Source organism: Myotis davidii, unplaced genomic scaffold (assembly GCF_000327345.1).
Source record: "Myotis davidii unplaced genomic scaffold, ASM32734v1 scaffold72, whole genome shotgun sequence".
NCBI classification, from domain to species: domain Eukaryota; kingdom Metazoa; phylum Chordata; class Mammalia; order Chiroptera; family Vespertilionidae; genus Myotis; species Myotis davidii.
This window is the reverse complement of record NW_006284618.1, coordinates 5,299,704-5,316,806: the sequence shown is the minus strand read 5'-3', so window position 1 is coordinate 5,316,806 and position 17,103 is coordinate 5,299,704. Positions and strand designations below refer to the sequence as shown.

The 17,103-nt window shown below is 53.3% G+C and overlaps 1 protein-coding gene across 1 annotated transcript in view; it reads left to right on the top strand.

Annotated features, from left to right (window-relative positions):
* Positions 1 to 16,351: 16,351 nt before the first annotated feature.
* Positions 16,352 to 17,103, top strand: part of DOCK1 (dedicator of cytokinesis 1) — a gene marked incomplete at its 5' end in the record, with an annotated part of 274,984 nt that continues 274,232 nt past the window's right edge. Inside the window, one exon of the mRNA XM_015572582.1 lies at positions 16,352 to 16,499. Coding sequence (XP_015428068.1) covers positions 16,352 to 16,499 — 148 coding nt within the window. The remainder of the gene's footprint in view (positions 16,500 to 17,103) is intronic.

Sequence of the window (17,103 nt, the reverse complement as noted above, 5' to 3'; positions counted from 1 at the left end):
GAGGTCCGGCTGAGGCATCCCAGCTCCCCAGCTCACCTCTGTCTTAGTTACCAAGTGCTGCTTAGTAACACTCACCCTGAGATAGGGTTTAAAACGAGCTGCCATGTCTCAGTTCCGGGTCAAAACGGGGTGTGGCTTCCCTGGGCCCTGCACCCCGGCCCCCTCCTGAGGCTGCATTGGGGCTGCGGTCCTCCCAGGGTTCCCTGGGGTCTGGAGGGACCCGCTTCCAGGCTCCCGCAGTGCCCGTGGGCAGGGGCTGGGTGGCCGGGGCTGGAGGCCTCTGCGTGTCTCCTGCGGGCCTCACTCTGGGGCCCCTCATGCTCCAGCTGGTTTGTGTCAGCCTGAGCCAACAGAGAGAGAAGCCAGACCCTCTTTTTAAAGACATACAGAGAGGAAGGGAGAGGGAGAGAGAGAATCATCAATGATGAGAGAGAATCACTGATTAGCTGCCTCCAGCACGCTCCCTCCTGGGGATCAAGCCCACAGCCCAGGCCTGTGCTCTGACCAGGACTTAAACTGTGACCTCTGGGTTCATAGGTCGTTGCTCAACCACTGAGCCACACCGGCCAGGCGCCAGGCCCTCTTATGACCTAATCACAGAAGCAGCATCCTGTCGTCTCCCAGACTCTGTTGGCTAAAAGGCAGTCACTGGGTCCAGCCCACACTCGTGGGAAGGGCCACCCAGGGCATGGGCCCTGGGAGGAGGGGGTCAGGGGCCTTCTTGGAAGTCCGTCTCTCCCAGTCTCTGAGTTTCACGTCCTCACCTTTGGGATGTCCTGGGGACCCCATCCCATCAGGCTGTCGGGGTGCCCAGCACACGGTCCTGTTGGGGACCCACGTAGGACGCGCCAGCACACAGCACCCACATGTCACAGGTGCTGCGATGGAAAGGAGGTGCCCCTGTGGGAAAAGAAAGGTTACCTCGTGGGTGGGGTGATCGTACTTGAGTGGGGGTATCGCCGAGGAGGGGAAGGTGGTCCTTCAGGAGACGCAGGTCAGGGCATCCTGGCTGCAGGGTGCGTGTGCGGGGTTATCAGGAGCAGGTCGCCTGCCCTGCCGTGCCCTGCCCTGCGAGTGTGGGGTGGACGCCCCAGGCTCCCCGCCCCCCAGGATGTTCGGGGCCACGAGGAGCCCCGTGTTCTCCCAGCCCAGCTGAGTGTTTTCTGGGACAGCCACCGCATCTCCCGCTGTTGTCCTGTCACTAGATAAGCGTTTGTTCCCGCCGGTGACAGGCCAGAGGGCTGCGGGCTGCTGCCGGTCCTGTCACTAGATAAGCGTTTGTTCCCGCCGGCGACAGGCCAGAGGGCTGCGGGCTGCTGCCGGCTCCTGGCCCTGGAATGAGCGGTGAGATGCCCGGGATGCTTCTCAGGCTGGTCACCAGCCACGTGTTAGTTCAGGTCGCGGCTCCCCGTCCACGCTGTGGCTCCCAGGGGAGACCAGAGGGCGCTTCTGAGGGCAGGGTGGCGGGGCGGGCTCTGCCTTCCTGACAGTGGGCGTCTCAAAGGTGACCTCAGACCAGGCCTTCCCCTGTCCGGGTTTGGGCACAGATGGGCCTCTCCTCCCTGCGCCCCTGTCCCTCCCCCTCCCTCCCTCTCAGTCCACAGCCGCACTTCCGTCCCTAGGGATCTGGGGGGTTTATGGCGTCTCCCTCTTTGTCAGGAGAATTCCCGCTTCAAAGCCGATTCCCAGAAGCAGAGCCGGAGACGGGGTTCAGGGCCGAGCGGGGAGGCTCTCAGAGACACGGGAGGGGGTGGCCCTCACCTGACCCCACGGGGAGCTCCATCCTGTGAAGAGCCCCTCAGATTGGTCCCCTGGGGCCGGGGCCTGACCTGTGTGTGTGCTTGTTTATTATTTTTTAATTGATTTATCTATCCATTTATCTATCATTTATTTATTATCAGCCAGTCCCTGGCTGCAGGTCATCTCAGGTGGCCCCTCCTGGGCTGGTCCCAGCAGGTGGCTCCCAGTGCAGAAGGCAGCTTGGGGGAGGTGGGGACCACCGCTACACCCTCCTCCGCACACCACCTCTCCCCATTGTTTATGGTGCCACGCTCGGGCGTGGGGACCACCTGGCCCTTGCCCTTCACGCAGGGAACCCCTAGGCCTCACAAGAGGGGGAGGCAGAGGCTCAGGTGCCATAGAAGTCCCCCTTCCCCAGCTGGCCTTCCCCAGGGGTCCATACATGGCCCCAGTGAGAAAGCCTAACCCTTAAGGCAGATGTGTGTGTTTTTGGGCTGTGCTCTCAAGTAGTGAAGCGTCGATCGCATTTTTATTGTCGCTTGTGTGGTTTGTCTGGGAAAATGGATGCAGGGAAGCACTCTGTTTGAACCCGGCCTGGCTCAGTCTCTTGGACCCCTGTCCCCGAGGATCGCTAGCTCCCCGTTTCATCGCAGAGGCGCAGGGCAGAGCCAGGACACGGATGGGTCCCCGTGTGACAGGAGCATGGGGTAGTGCATGTCCTTCTCATGCAATAACCGTCAGTTCCCGTCAGGCGGGAGGAGGTGGGAGTTTGACTGATGGTTGAAGGACCTGGAGGGGGAATGTCACCAGGGAATATTTCACCTCAAAAGGGCTCGGTGACAAGCTTTGCTTGTGACGTCCTTGTGTGATGCTAGATGATATTTTGTGTGACTTTTGCTGTGACATCTCTCCACCTGGTTTCACAAGAGCTATTCGGGCGATGCCAGAGGGAGCGACGCCAGGGAGGGAGCGGGTGCCCCGAGCCCCGTGTGCCGCTGCCGCTGCCGCACACAGGCTCGCCACATGCTTTGCTCCAAACCCCACGTCCCCGCCTCCCAGGCAGCCCAACATCTCTAAGCCTCAGTTCTTCCCCCGTGAGATGGGAAGATAATAATCATACCTGCCCGTGGGGTGGTTGGTAATTAGCTAATCTGGAGAATCATGCAGCGGGGCAGTTCTTGGTCGGGTTGATAGCTCCATGGTGGACTGGAGGCGATGTCCTTTGGAGACCTGGCTTAAACTGGGTTCTGGGTCAGTCACACCTCCGTTTTGGCCCGAGGGAAGTGGTTTGAGGTTGTGAGCTCTCTGCTAGGAATCTTGTCTTGTTTGTCTCCACCTGCCTCTGGGTGCTCACCTGGGACCTTGGGGGTACATCTGGACTGGGTGGCTGGTGGCCTTGGAGGTTTGGGAGAGACCTGCCTGCAGGGGAAGCTTAGCCAGATGTGACGTAGACGGGGTTCCGTTTGTGGGCTCAGTGGGATTGTAATTTCCTGATGTCTCAAGGGTGTCCTGGCGTCAGGGCTGTGGGGCCTTTGACACTGTCCAGGATTGTCACAGTCACAGCCCCTTTGAGGCCAAGGGGAACTGGCTCTAGAGGAGGCATCCGAGGCGGCAGCATAATTGCTCTTTGTTTGCAAGGAGCGGAGGGAGGGAGGGCTGTTCTCCCAGCCACAGGTCACGTGCTGCCCACGGCCTGCTCCCTTGGTCTTTGATCAGAGCTTTATGTGCAGAAATGGGGAAGCTGTTTGGGCTGGTATGGGGTGAAAGGAGGAAGTCCAGCAAGTTTTGAGTGCACTGGCTGGTCTTAGTAAGTGCAGAATGAACGTTAGCTGTGATTCTTACTGTGATAATGGTGGTTGCAATGATGGTGGTGATGGTGTGGTTGTTGGTGGTGACAGTGGAGACAGTAATGATGATGGTGGTGTTGGTGGTGACGGTGTTGGTGGTGATGGTTGTGTCGATGGAGGTGTGTTGATATTATTGGTGGTGATGGTGTTGGTGGTGATGGTGGTGATATGGGTGGTTGTGATAATTGTGATGATATTGGTGGTGATGGTGTTGGTAGTGTTGGTGGTGATGGTGTTGGTGGTGATGATGGTTGTGTTGATGGAGGTGTACTGATGTTATTAGTGATGGTGGTATTGGTGGTGATGGTGGTGGTGATGATGGTTGTGTTGATGAGGTGTACTGATGTTATTAGTGATGGTGGTATTGGTGGTGATGGTGGTGGTGATGATGGTTGTGTTGAGGTGTACTGGTATTGGCAGTGATGGTGGTGTTGGTGGTGATGGTGGTGATATGGGTGGTTGTGATAATTGTGATGATGATAGTGGTGGTGATGGTGGTGGTGGTGATGATGGCGGTATTGGTGATGATGGTTGTGTTGATGAGGTGTACTGATGTTATTGGTGATGGTGTTGGTGTTGGTAATGATGGTGGTGTTGGTGATGATGGTTGTGTTGATGGAGGTGTACTGACATTATTGGTGATGGTGGTGTTGGTGGTGGTATGGATGGTTGTGATAATTGTGATGTGGTGGTTGGTGATGGTGTTGGTGGTGGTATGGATGGTTGTGATAATTGTGATGTGGTGGTTGGTGATGGTGTTGGTGGTGGTATGGATGGTTGTGATAATTGTGATGTGGTGGTTGGTGATGGTGTTGGTGGTGGTTGGGATGGTGGTGGAGGTGATGGTGTTGTTATTGTTGCTGCTGGTGATGATATGGTGGTGATGGTACTTCATGGGAACAGTGTGAGTAGGATATTCCTCATTTGTGGTTGGGAATTTTCCTAGGAAGCTGTTTTGGTGGAGGAAATAATTTGTGTTGGGTTGGAGGGGTGTTGTGGCTTCGCAGTGGTCAGCCGAGGTGTTATCTAGAGCAGGATCGCCAACCTTCTGACCTCACGGACTACCAGTGGGCCACGGACAACCATTCGGTAACCGCTGCTCTAGAGCACGCTGGGGCGGGTCAGATGCAGCGCAGGGACTTGCAGGAAAATGAGCGTGTGCTGATATCCCATCTGGTGGAGCTTTAAACATTAACAGTGAAACAGAGGAACAGGTAGTAGAGAGAGGGTCAGGTTTTTGCTCAGCGCGTTCAGAAAGAGCCTGAGCGGATCCTGCTAGCCGAGGATCATGGCAGCACGTCGCGGCTGCGTTTGCCGGGTGGAATCTCTGCTGCTGCCTTTATCATCTTCTGCTTTTGTCCCATTCAGCAGCAGCTCTATGAGCAAGCAAATAGGTTTCACAGCCTCTCGCTAAGCATTGCTCATCTCGCTAAGTATTTCTACCACGCTGCAAAAGCAATTTTATGACATGACTCTGTATTTTTGTAGTCAATTGAAATGACTATTAAAGTATCACACAGCTCTTCAGGCTTGGCCTGGGCTCGGCCTGGGGAGCCCCACCCTTGCAGAATGGGCGCCTCTTTCTGGACGTGAAATCTTAAAGCTGCAGTCCGATCCGCAGGCCTGAGACGTGTGGCCACACAGCCCCAGGCACTGACTTCTTTTCTCTCTTAAATCATGGTAAAATATGCATAACATCAACTGATCAGTTCCGGGCGTTTTTAGGTGTACAGTTCAGGGGCGTCAGGCCAGTGACAGTATTGCACGGCTGTCACTACCGTCCATCTTCAGAAGTTTCTCATATTGCAAAACTGAAGCTCTCCCCATTAAATACTGAGTCCCCCAGCCCCTGGGCGCCACCTCTCCACCTTCCTTCCCGTTGAGTTTTACTGCTCAGGGTGCCTCACGGAGGCGGGGTCACCCCGTATCTGCCCTGTGACTGCTCATTCCTCAGGGTTCATCCACGTTGTAGTAGGTGTCAGACTTTATTCCTTTTTTTAGACCGAAGAGCGTTCCATCCTGTGTGTAAACCACATATTGTTTACCCATTCACCTGTCGATGGAGACTCTTATTTTTGTTTTTTAAATATATTTTTACTGATTTCAGAGAGGAAAGGAGAAGGAGAGAGAGAGATAGAAACATCCATGATGAGAGAGAATCATTGATTGGCTGCCTCTTGCACGCCCCCCCACTGGGGATTGAGCCTGCAACCCAGGCATATGCCCCGACCAGAATCGAACCTGGGACCCTTCGGTCTGCAGGCCAGCGCTCTATCCACTGAGCCAAACCGGCCAGGGCGAGCCTCTTTTTTTTTTTTTAATTTTTAAATTGATTTCAGAGGAAGGGAGAAGGAGAGAGAGACAAAACTCAGTGATGAGAGAGAACCATGGATTGGCTGCCTCCTCACGCCCCACACCGGGGACTGAACCAGGTGCCAGTGCTCACTGTGCCCCTGCCCAAGGGGCCCTTCAGGAAGAACCAGTCTGACCAGTGGGGGCAGGGCGAGTCCTGGCCTGGTTTAAAGCAGAGACAGTAAGACCTGCCTGGCATCCAGCATTCAGCAGGTCCTGGCTGCCCAGGTCCGCACCTGAAGCCTCAGGGACCGCCCCTGGGTGTGGGACCACTGGGCTCACACCCACCTGGCTGGCTGGTCTGGTCCCAGCTGCCCAGAGGGGTAGGCTTTGCACGCGCAGCCCCCTGGTCCTGTGGCGTGCCCTGCCTGGGGGTGGCGGTGGCGGTATGGTTCTGGCTATTCCACCAGCATGTTCTCCGAAACTGCAATACTTTTTCTACCTGGAGAAGGATGATTAAAGAGATCGGATCTTTCCCCCTATCTCAGCTCGACACCCCTCTGCTGCTGAACACAATTAAGCGCGAAAAGAGGTCATTTTCAGGTCAGCTAAGGCTATTCTTGTGTGTGGGCGGATTTGCAAAGACTGTCAATAATGAGGGCAGTGGCTTCTCCACCAGCCCTGACCTGGTGAAAGACAGAGTGTTGAAAGCGGAGTCTTATTTTTCCCTGTCACGGAAAACCGTAAAGCCAGCATTCACCCACCACCCAGTGTATTTCCTAAGAAACCTGCATGTTTTGGGCACTGTGACCTTCTGGCTAGTTGTGAATAGGCATGCGGCGCTATTTTATTCTGAGGGAAGATATTAAAATATCATTGAATTGTGTCTATCACTTCAATTAGAATCTGAGAAAAGACTCTTTTACATATTTCTTTTCACATTTATCTCCACCATTCCTCCCACCTGTTCCGTCCAAAAGGCAAAGAGACTGTTGAATAACAGGGGATGTTACTTATCTTACTGTGCCCTGCTCCCTCTCTTTAATTATTTAGATGAGTTCCTTGATTCTAATGTCCAGATGTTGTAGGAAGTCCTGCCTCAGGGGATTTTATTGGCAGAGAAACAAGCTCTCTATTCCTAAGAAAGAAAGATAGGAACCCTCAGGAGTGACTTTGTGAATTTGAAAGTGGTATCCTTGTTAGAAATGTGGGTCTCCCCCCCCACCCCGCCGCCTTCTCTCTTACTCTCTCTCTCTCTCTCTCTTTCTCTCTCTCTCTTTCTCCCCCTCCCCCTCCCTCCCTCAGTTTGTATGTGGAACCATTGAGTGTTTCCCATCACAGTCAAGGAGATGCTAAGCCCATAAGGAACTTTCCTCAGTTTACTTTACCAGCCTTTCCTTTACAGCTGGTGTCCCACAATTCAGTGCAGTTTGACATGGAGGAACCAGCGTTAGCACAGACTCCATGTTGAAGGGCTTAGTCATACAAGACTACCTCCACCTTGGACGCCAGTCACGGGTCCTGGAGCACCCGTACTTCTGATGAGCTGGCTGCACTTACTTATTTCTTTTTGCGAATCCTCACCCGAGGACATTTTCCCATTGATTTTTAGAGAGAATGGACGGGAGCGGGAGAGACAGAGAGAAACATCGATGTGAGAGAGACACACCCATTGGTTGCCTCCCGCATGGGAGGAACCTGCAATCGAGGTGCCTGCCCTTGACCAGAATCGAACCTGGGACCCTTCAGTTCTAGGGCTGATATAAATTCAAAGTAAACATCATTACATAAAAGGGTACGGTCTTTTTTTTCAATAGTTTTATTCATTTCAAATGGGCCGGATTCGGGCCGTAGTTTGCCCACGGCTGCTCTAGTCACTGAGTCAACCCAGTTGGGGCCATTGCATCTTATTTATTATGATGGTAAGTAGACGTGCTGTAAAGTGAGCCGCTTAAGCACTGTGAGGTGTCCAGTTCTGTGCCGTGAACCACATGCACGTTGTTGTGCAGCCACCCACCTCCAGAACTTTCCATCTTCCCCCACTGAAACGCTCCACCCATGAAATATTAGTTGTTGTTGTTACACCCATTAAACATTAACTCCCCACGCCCCTCCCCTGCGCCTTTGGCAGTCACCGCCCTGCTTTCCGTCTGTCCCTGTGGACATGGCTATTCCGGTCCTCCCTGTGCATGGACGTGCACAATGCCTGGCCTGTGTCTGGCTTATTTCATGGAGCGCCATGCCCTCCAGGCAGCACGGGCGGGTCAGATCCCTCCTGAAGGCTGGATGGCTTTCATTGTGGGCATAGGCCCTATTGTGCTGACACCTGCCCATGGACTCCGGGGCTGCTTCCACCACGTAGCTACTGTGACGACTGCTGCTCTGGACACGTTGTGCAAACATCTCTCCAAGTCCCGCCCTGAGTCCTTTGTGTGCACACCCAGAGGGGGCGTCTGTACTATCTGAGTTTGCCGGGTGCGGCCAGTGTGTGAAAGGCCTTTTGCTCAGAGACCCGGCTGTGGCCGACTTCCCTCCCCGGGCAGCACCGCGCTCAGCTGTCCTCTGACCCCAGCCCCAGCCCGTGCTGGGCAGAGCAGGCGCTGCGGGAGCCCCGGGAACTGCGGAGGGTGTATTGGCCGGGACTAGATGAGCTTGTGTAGGCCTCTTGGACCTGGGAATAGCGGAGGACAGCCCTTTAGAAGGAAACCAGGCTGGGGTGCAGGCAGGGCACGCCCCCTCCCTGTCTCCTTGGGGGCGGGGCCTGGGTGCTCTTGGCCACTTTTTTTCCAACTGAAGGCAAGACAGAGTGAATGAGATCACAGGCAGAGCAATTCATTTTCACAAACTGACTTTTTAAAAAAATGAATTAACTTTTAAATTGCTGCTTGCAGTGTTTCAGGAGGATGGGCCTGGGGTGGAGGAACGTCACTGAGCAGGCATCAGGAGGGACTTGGGGTCAGATTCGTGCCTTGGGCGCTTCCAGGAGGCCTGGCGCTGATGGCGGATTATCTCGTTACGTGGGAGAGACCAAACCAGGGCCTGGACAGTGCATCTTGTGTCTCCGTTTCCTATTGATTGAGAACCTAGATCTTGGTTTCCTAGATCTTTCTGTGAAGGACAAGATCATTTTGAAGGGGAGCAAATGATACAGTTTTTGCTTTCACTCCATCACCAACCTCATACACAGGAATATGTTGTGATCTGGTCAAATTCAGTGAATTTTTGTTGAGTGCCCACAAGGCATGTGCAAAATCCAGTGATGAATAAATGTTTGCCCTCCCCAAGGAGTTTGGTCTAGAGCAGAGGTTGCCAACCGGTGGTCTGCGGGTTCCGAAAGGTTGGTGACCGCTGGTCTAGAGGGCTGTGTGGTGTGTCAGCGCTTATAGGGAAGGTCGGCAGTGGGCAATTAATTTAGGTGTGCACGTACCTGGTTTGGGTTGAGGGAGAGAGTCAGAATTCAGTGAGGATCTGCAGAAGGTGAAATGAAAGGCAGGCCTGGCAGACAGGAGCGGTCTCTAGAGGTACAGGAGGAGGGGCCTTCCCAGAGTGTGGAGTGGCTTATAGCAGGCCCTGGGGTGGGGGGAGGTGGGTGGGGAGAGAGGTGAGATTGGAAAGGTGGGTTGAAGTCATACCACCTAGGATTCTGAATGCTGAGCTGGAGAATTTAGCCACTAATGAGAAAGCAAAGGGAAATGGGGCAGTGTTTTCGAGCCAGAGTTAAAGAAGGTAGCTCTGGTGATGGAGAGAAGAGCGTTTATACAGTTAGTGTAACTTGAGCTGGGAGACCAGCCAAAATGTTATTTTTCATTTCAGTGAGAGATGGTGACGGTGTGGGCCAGGCACGGTGGGGTGGGGGAGACAGTCTGAAAGGAACACCGGGTCCCAGGGCTGCGGAATTCCCTGTGCCCACTCGAGCAAGGCACACTCCTCTCCGTGGGACTCTGACATCGGTGATGGCTCGTAGTGTTTTTTCCTAATGTCAGGGTGGTCAAGTAGGTTTCATTACCTTTCTCGAAAGGGAATTATGTTTCCTCAAATCCTTTTTCTGCACCCATTGAGATGACCGGGTCATTGTTTTTTTATCCTTTACTCTGTTAATGTGGCTGAATTACACTGATTGGTTTTCGGAGGTCAAACCAGCCTTGCATTTCTGGAATGACTCCCAACTTGGGTTTTTCTGTGTAAGGAATGAGGCCTCATTAGCACCAGGCTCTAGGCGTTGGTGGACTTTAGGACCGCACGGACCTGTTTGCCTGCCAGGCAGCTTCAAGCTGGATGTTGTCCTTTGCCATCAGGAGGTCAATCTGAGGCCTGGAGATGACGGACTCTGGCCGAGGATTGAGGATGAGACTGTGCAGGGCTATCCCTGTGGCCTCTGGCGCCATACAGCCCCTCCACTGGCTGCTCACACCTGGGCAGACTCTAAGCTGCTGGAGACCCTGGTGAGGGAAATGGGGAAAACTCTGGGTCCACCTCACAGGACTCTTGTGAGGATTAAATTAGTCTGAGCATGTGAAGCACTTACCTCAATGCCTAGCCCATGGAATATACGCAGTCAATGTCAGCCAGTACCATAGCAGCAGCAGCACTGTCAGCATCATTATCATCATTATTATCACCATCCTCACCATCACCATCATCATGACCACCACCATCACCACCATCATCATTATCACCATCATTATCATCACCATCATCATAATCACCATCACCAGCACTATCATCACATCACTATCATTACCATCATCATCATCACCATTATCAGCATCACCACCATCATCATAATCACCATCATCAGCACTATCACCACCATCACTATCATTACGATCATCATCATCATCATCATCATAATCACCATCGTCATCATCATCACCATCATCATAATCATCATCACCAGCACTATCACCATCATCACTATCATTACCATCATCCTCATCACCATCATCATTATCACCATCGTCATCATCACTACCATCATCATAATCACCATCACCAGCACTATCACCACCATCACTATCATTACCATCATCACCACCACCATCATCATAATCACCATCATCATCCTCACCATGACCACCATCACCATCACTTCCATTACCATTACTGTTCTCACCATCACCATCACAATCCCCCTCATCACCATCCTCATCCTCATCCTCAGAATCACCATCACCAACATCCATCACCAACATCCATCACCACCTTCACATCATTCCTGGGGTTCCGCCGTCACACCATCAGCCGCAGCAGCGTCATTCGCGGCACCCTCACCGTCAGTACTGTTAACAATATGGGTGCACGTGGATTCCCCTCTGTGCTTGGTGAGGTTCAGGTCTTTCCTTACCTCCCTGGGGGCGAGCAGATGGAGCCGGGGCCAGGCCTCTCCCTCTTCACATCTCTGGTGCATGTGAGCTCCGTGGGCAGAAGTTTGGGAAAAAAGGATTCAGATCAGGGCTGCTGCTGGCTCTTCTGGAAACAGAAACAGCACATCCCGGGCAAGAGCCTCCGTGCTGGCTTATGGCCCATCCTTTCCCGGGTCACGTTGCGCACGAGTCTGCAGTCCGGGACCGAGACGCGCCGATGGCCGTGCAGGTGGGCCCCGGCCGCCGTCTCTAGCCAGGCTGTTAGAAGGGCGAGGGGATTTGAGGAGGAGGAGGAATACACACAGTTAGACACGCAGCTCACCGGACAGAGGTGGTGAATGCCACCTCTCTCCAAGGGGTGGTGGATGGACATATTCTCTCGTGGAGCTGTTCTCAGATCTCAACTGATCACAAAAATAAAGACGGTAAGTTGGGCGCCTGGCAAAGAGGCCGCCATCTTTGCGCTTCAGTCGAGGGAAGACATGTAAACCCAGATGCCATCCATCTTCATCGCCCTCCCACAGGCGAGGGCGCTTCCACGCTTTCTCGTCCCTGCCCTCCCTCCCCAGAAAGGGGCAGCTCCGGCAGGTCACGGAATCGGCATAAGGAATAGCCTTTTCCACGGAACACTTTTGGGTTTATTTAAGAAATAATGAACATTGTTCCTCATTTTTCTATCACCCCAAGAATTGGGCACCCCGGTCACAGACTTGTCCGAGTTGGACGCCTGCAGGGGTCCCGCTCCCGCTGCCCTCGGCAGTGAAGGAATAAACCACAGAACTCCACTTGTGCTGCTTGTCACACACCTCCCTGCATGCTTTCCTGTTGCTGCTGGGACCCACCCACAGCTTCAGGGGCGTCCACAGCACACGCTCTGAGCTCACAGTTCTGGAGGTCAGAGTCCTGACCCCGAGCGGGCGGGCTGCTTCCTTCTCGAGCCTCTGGGGGTCCATGTGGTGCCTCTTCCTGCAGGCGGCCCCCTCCTTGCTCACGGTGACTTCGGCTGCCGTCACCGCGTCTCCTCTCTGACTCTGCCCCCCCCCACTCCCCCGACTCCCACTTACACGGACCTTGAGGTTACACTGGGCTCAGGTGGGTCATCCACGACTGGCACCCCCCACCTCAAGGCCCTTCACCTCATCATGGCCACCATGAAAGGTGCCATCCTGGCAGCGTCTGGGGATTCGGACGTGAATGACTTTGGGGGCCATTGTACTACCTACCACACTTCCTCCCTTACTCCCACTCCCTTGTCCAATAATCTTAGAAAGAGTTTTTTTTTTAAAAAATATACATAGATATTTTATTTCAGAGAGGAAGGAAGAGGGAGAGAGAGAGAGAGAAACATCAACGATGAGAGAATCATTCATTGGCTGCCTCCAAACTAGGGATCGAGCCCGCATCCCCAGCATGTGCCCTTAACTGGGAATCGAACCGTGACCTCCTGCTTCATAGGTCGACGCTCCACCACTGAGCCACGCCGGTCGGGCGAAAGTTGAGTCTTTATTTTGGCTTTAGTAGAGGACTGCTTACGCAGTGAATCTAAGAGGCTGGGGACTGGGCAGCCTGCGTTGTAGCCCTAAGCTCTGCTGGGTCATCTGGGGTTACAGCTCGGCAGCTTGCGTTGTGGCCTTAAGCTCTTCTATGTAATTTGGGGTTACGGCTGGGCAGCCTGCTTTGTGGCCCTACGCTCTTCTATGTAATTTGGGGTTATGGCTGGGCAGCCTGCTTTGTGGCCCTACGCTCTTCTATGTAATTTGGGGTTACATGCATACTCCCTCGGAGGCCCTTTTTTCCTTCATCCATAAAGCAGGGGTCTTAGGCTCATATCTCAGTTAACAGGGGAGTTCTGTGTTCACGTGTGAGAATTTCTCAGCGGCTCGGGTCTGCCAACGTCAGAGAGGGAGGCAGGTGCTCACAGGCTTCTGCTGTACAGACTCGCAGGGGCCCGGATGCACTTACAGTGGGTGCGTTCGTGTTGTTTCATTTTTATTCTTTTTGACGTGTTTTTTTTCCACGTTTGTACTGCATTGGTACGCTGGCAGGGATGCTGTTCAAGCAGTGCTAAATGCATTTATGGCTCCTCCAGGCTTGGGAATGCGGTTATGCCGATCTGGGAAGGGCTGGCATATGCTCTGAGCTTCCGGTACCTGATGCAATTATTTCCTGTAAAAGATTCACCATAAAATGCTAAATAAACCGACATAACTGTTAATAACCGTTTATGTCAGAGGAGGACATTAAATTTTTATGAATTTTGGTGAACATATAGGAAAATCACTGTGAAAGTGGAATGTTCTGCATGTACATGGCTTTAGCTGTGACAGCATTTCTGCAAACATGTGACATTGTGCCGGCTCTGGATTTTTGAAAAGGATTCTGGGCCCCACCAGCGTGGCTCAGCAGTTGAGCATCGACCTATGAACCAGGGGGTCATGGTTTGTTCCTGGACAGGGCACATGCTGGGGTGTGGGCTCCATGTCGCTGATAGCGGAGAGGGTGGGCACTTGCTGGGGGTCGCTGATAGCGGAGAGGGGGGGCACTTGCTGGGGGTCGCGGGGAGCTGACAGTGGAGAGGGTGGGCACTTGCTGGGGGTCGCTGATAGCGGAGAGACATTATCAGCAATGAAAAAGACACAGCCCTTTTCTCAATGAGCTTACCAGCAGAGTCAGCCTGGGGACTGGGGATGGTGTTAAACAAAGAGGTAAATAGTAAGCCCGGCTGGTGTGGCTCAGTGGTTGAGCATCGACCTATGAACCAGGGGGTCATGGTTTGTTCCTGGACAGGGCACATGCTGGGGTGTGGGCTCCATCCCTGTGGGGTGTGCAGGAGGCAGCCAATCAATGATTCCTTCTCATCACTGATGTTTCTCTCTCCCTCTCCTTCTCTCTTCCTCTCTGAAATCAATAAAAATATATATTTAAAAAAATATAAAAAGGGTTCTGGTAGCAATAGAGGCCTTTACTGCAGTAAAAACAAAAACTCCGACCACGGCATGAACTCTGGCCATACATGCGTGCTCGCTGCGGGGCCGTCACTGCGCCACGTTGCCAGGTCCGGCTGTGGCGTGACTTTGGGGCACAACATGCACTCACCCTGTGAGGTGTAGGCATCCAGGTCCTTACTCTGCAGGCGGGGAGCTGACAGCAGAGAGGGTGGGTACTTGCTGGGGGTCGCTGATAGCGGAGAGGGGGGGCCTTGCTGGGGGGTCGCGGGGAGCTGACAGTGGAGAGGGTGGGCACTTGCTGGGGGTCGCTGATAGCGGAGAGGGGGGGCACTTGCTGGGGGTCGCGGGGAGCTGACAGTGGAGAGGGTGGGCACTTGCTGGGGGTCGCTGATAGCGGAGGGGGGGGCACTTGCTGGGATCGCCAGTTTCGCAGGCAGAGGCGTCCCCTGCACATTGTCCGGCTCCGATGCCAGGAGCATGAGAGCCAGGGAGGCCGCCTGGGCTGTGAGGCGGGACTGCGGTCACAGTCGGGGCCTCCGTGGTGGAGCCTACTGCAGGGACCCATGTGCTGTGGGCGGGATATTTGGAGGAGTGGTTGAAAGAGCAAACATAGCCCCTGCCAGCTTGGCTCAGTGCTTAGAGCATCGGCCACAGGACTGAAGGGTCTCAGGTTCAACTCCCGGTCAAGGACACATACCTCAGTTGCAGGTTCAAGTCCTGGCCCCAGTCGGGGCGCAAGCAGGAGGCAAGCAATCGATGTTTCTCTCTCTTCCCCCCTTCCCCCTCTCTTCCACTCTCTCTAAAAAAATCAGTGGGAAAAATATCCTTGGGTGAGGATTAAAAAAAAAAGGGCAAACATACTTGGACCTGGCTTTGTGGAAGAGGTGGCACCAGGGGGAGGGGGTGCAACCCAGACGGTGAGGGGAGGGTACGTTGGTGCACACAGGTGTGGGGGGGCCTGGCTTCTTTCTCTCAGGTGGGAAGCGAGGGAAGGTGGTCAGGTGCTGGGGGCGCACCATGCTTGCTGGGGGAGTTGGCACGCACATGATACGAACGGGGAGAGTTTAGGGATGGACACAGGAAAGGTGCCACTTACGGAGCCTACTCTGGTGGGCGTGCGGGATGGATGGACGAGAAGTTGATCGGGCACGTGGAGATGGGTTTTACACGGAGCCCGACGTCTTTTTAGGTGGAACCGTTGCGAAGGAGGGACATCACTGACTCGGTGGTTTTTAAATCGAGAGCCGGCGAAGTGAGTGATTTCTGGGTCTCGGACACTCTCTAACGTCTTTTGTTCGCCGTGACAGCTCTTTTATCCCCTGGTGTGCGAGTGCACGTGTGGCCTGCATTTCGGGTGCTCACCTGCAGGAGTAGGCACTGCCTCATGTCGGGGTGAGGACTTGGGGTTTTAGAGACGGGTCGGAGGGCCAGTGCTCAGGGTCTTCTCTTAATGCTGGACGTCCGTGTGCGTATTTGAGTGTAACGTGGCTCTTACTGTCAGCTTTGGTTATATGACGTGTTTAACACCAAGCTGGTTTCCTGAGTTTTCAGTCCATAGTTAGGAAGAAGTCATCTGATGAAAACACGTGTTAATGGAAATGTAAGATAGTCCACCAAGTGATAATTAGAATGCTAACAGGATCCCCAGTTTTCTTCCCATTATAAATGTTATTCAGCCATAAAAAGAATCATGTCCTGAGACAAGGTACAACGTGTAGGAACCTGGAAAGCACGCTAAGCGCAAGGAGGGAGGCACAAAGGGGGCAGTCTTGTATGATTCCATTCATGCGGGGTAGCTCGTTGCCAGGTTATCGGGGTGGGGCGGGGGAGGGAGGGTGGTGAGCAGCTGCTGACTGGGCACAGGGTTTCTGTTGGCTGCGATGAGGAAATTTTGGAAATGGATAGCGGGGATGGTAGCACAACATTGGACTGTTAACGAAGGCCCACTAAACTGTACACTTAAACACGGTTAAGAAGGCAACTTCTACATCATGTACATTTTACCACAATAAAAAAATCACTTCATTGTTGTCTGGTACCCCGAGCAGAGATGCATTTCTCCTACGTAAAGGATGAGCCTTTATATTTGTCTCTTGAAAGGAAAGGCCCCTCCTGTGGGTGTCGGAGAGAAGGATCCAGGCAAAGGCGGAACGTGTGTTAATGTTTAAAAAAGCAGCATCGGCCTTTCCACCCCCCACTGACATCTCCCCCTTTCTCCTCCACAGCCTTTTACAACTACGACGCGCGGGGAGTGGACGAGCTTTCCTTACAGATCGGGGACACCGTGCACATCTTAGAAACGTACGAAGGTGCGTATCCCGTGGGCGTCCCTTCGCGTGCTGTTCCGGGCACCTGGCGGGCGTCCCAGGGCCCGTGGGCAGAGCGTTCCCTGGTAGGAAAGGGGGTTCCTCGTGTGGTGGGTTTTCTTGTGGTGGGTTTTCTTGCGTGGCTGGAAGGCCAGGTAAGGAGGGTAGTAAGGCGGTTCATTATTTGATGAAAGCTTTATGAAGATGAAATTAAAACGGAAAATCCCCTTTATTCAGTGTACTGATTCTTGTACGGGCCCTGCAACTGCAACTCCGGCATATTATAGGATGATGCTCCAACCAAGTGAGCTACCCAGCCGGGGTAAAAAAAAATGCCTTTTTAAAAAATCTCTAAAATTGTTTTATTGAAAAAACTGTTTTCATGCAAAACAAAACAAAAACACACACCTCATTGGTTCCTTTTTTGCAGATGCGTGCCATTCCTCACTGATACTAACCGAAGAAAATGTAAAAAATGCATTACGATAGTTTAGTGTTTAAGTCACTGTTTTGAGGTGTGTGATGGGAATGGAGACTTTTCTATGCTCTCGCTTCGATCTGTCAGTAACATCCTCAGGGGAACCAGCCTTGTCGTTTCTTTTTTTTT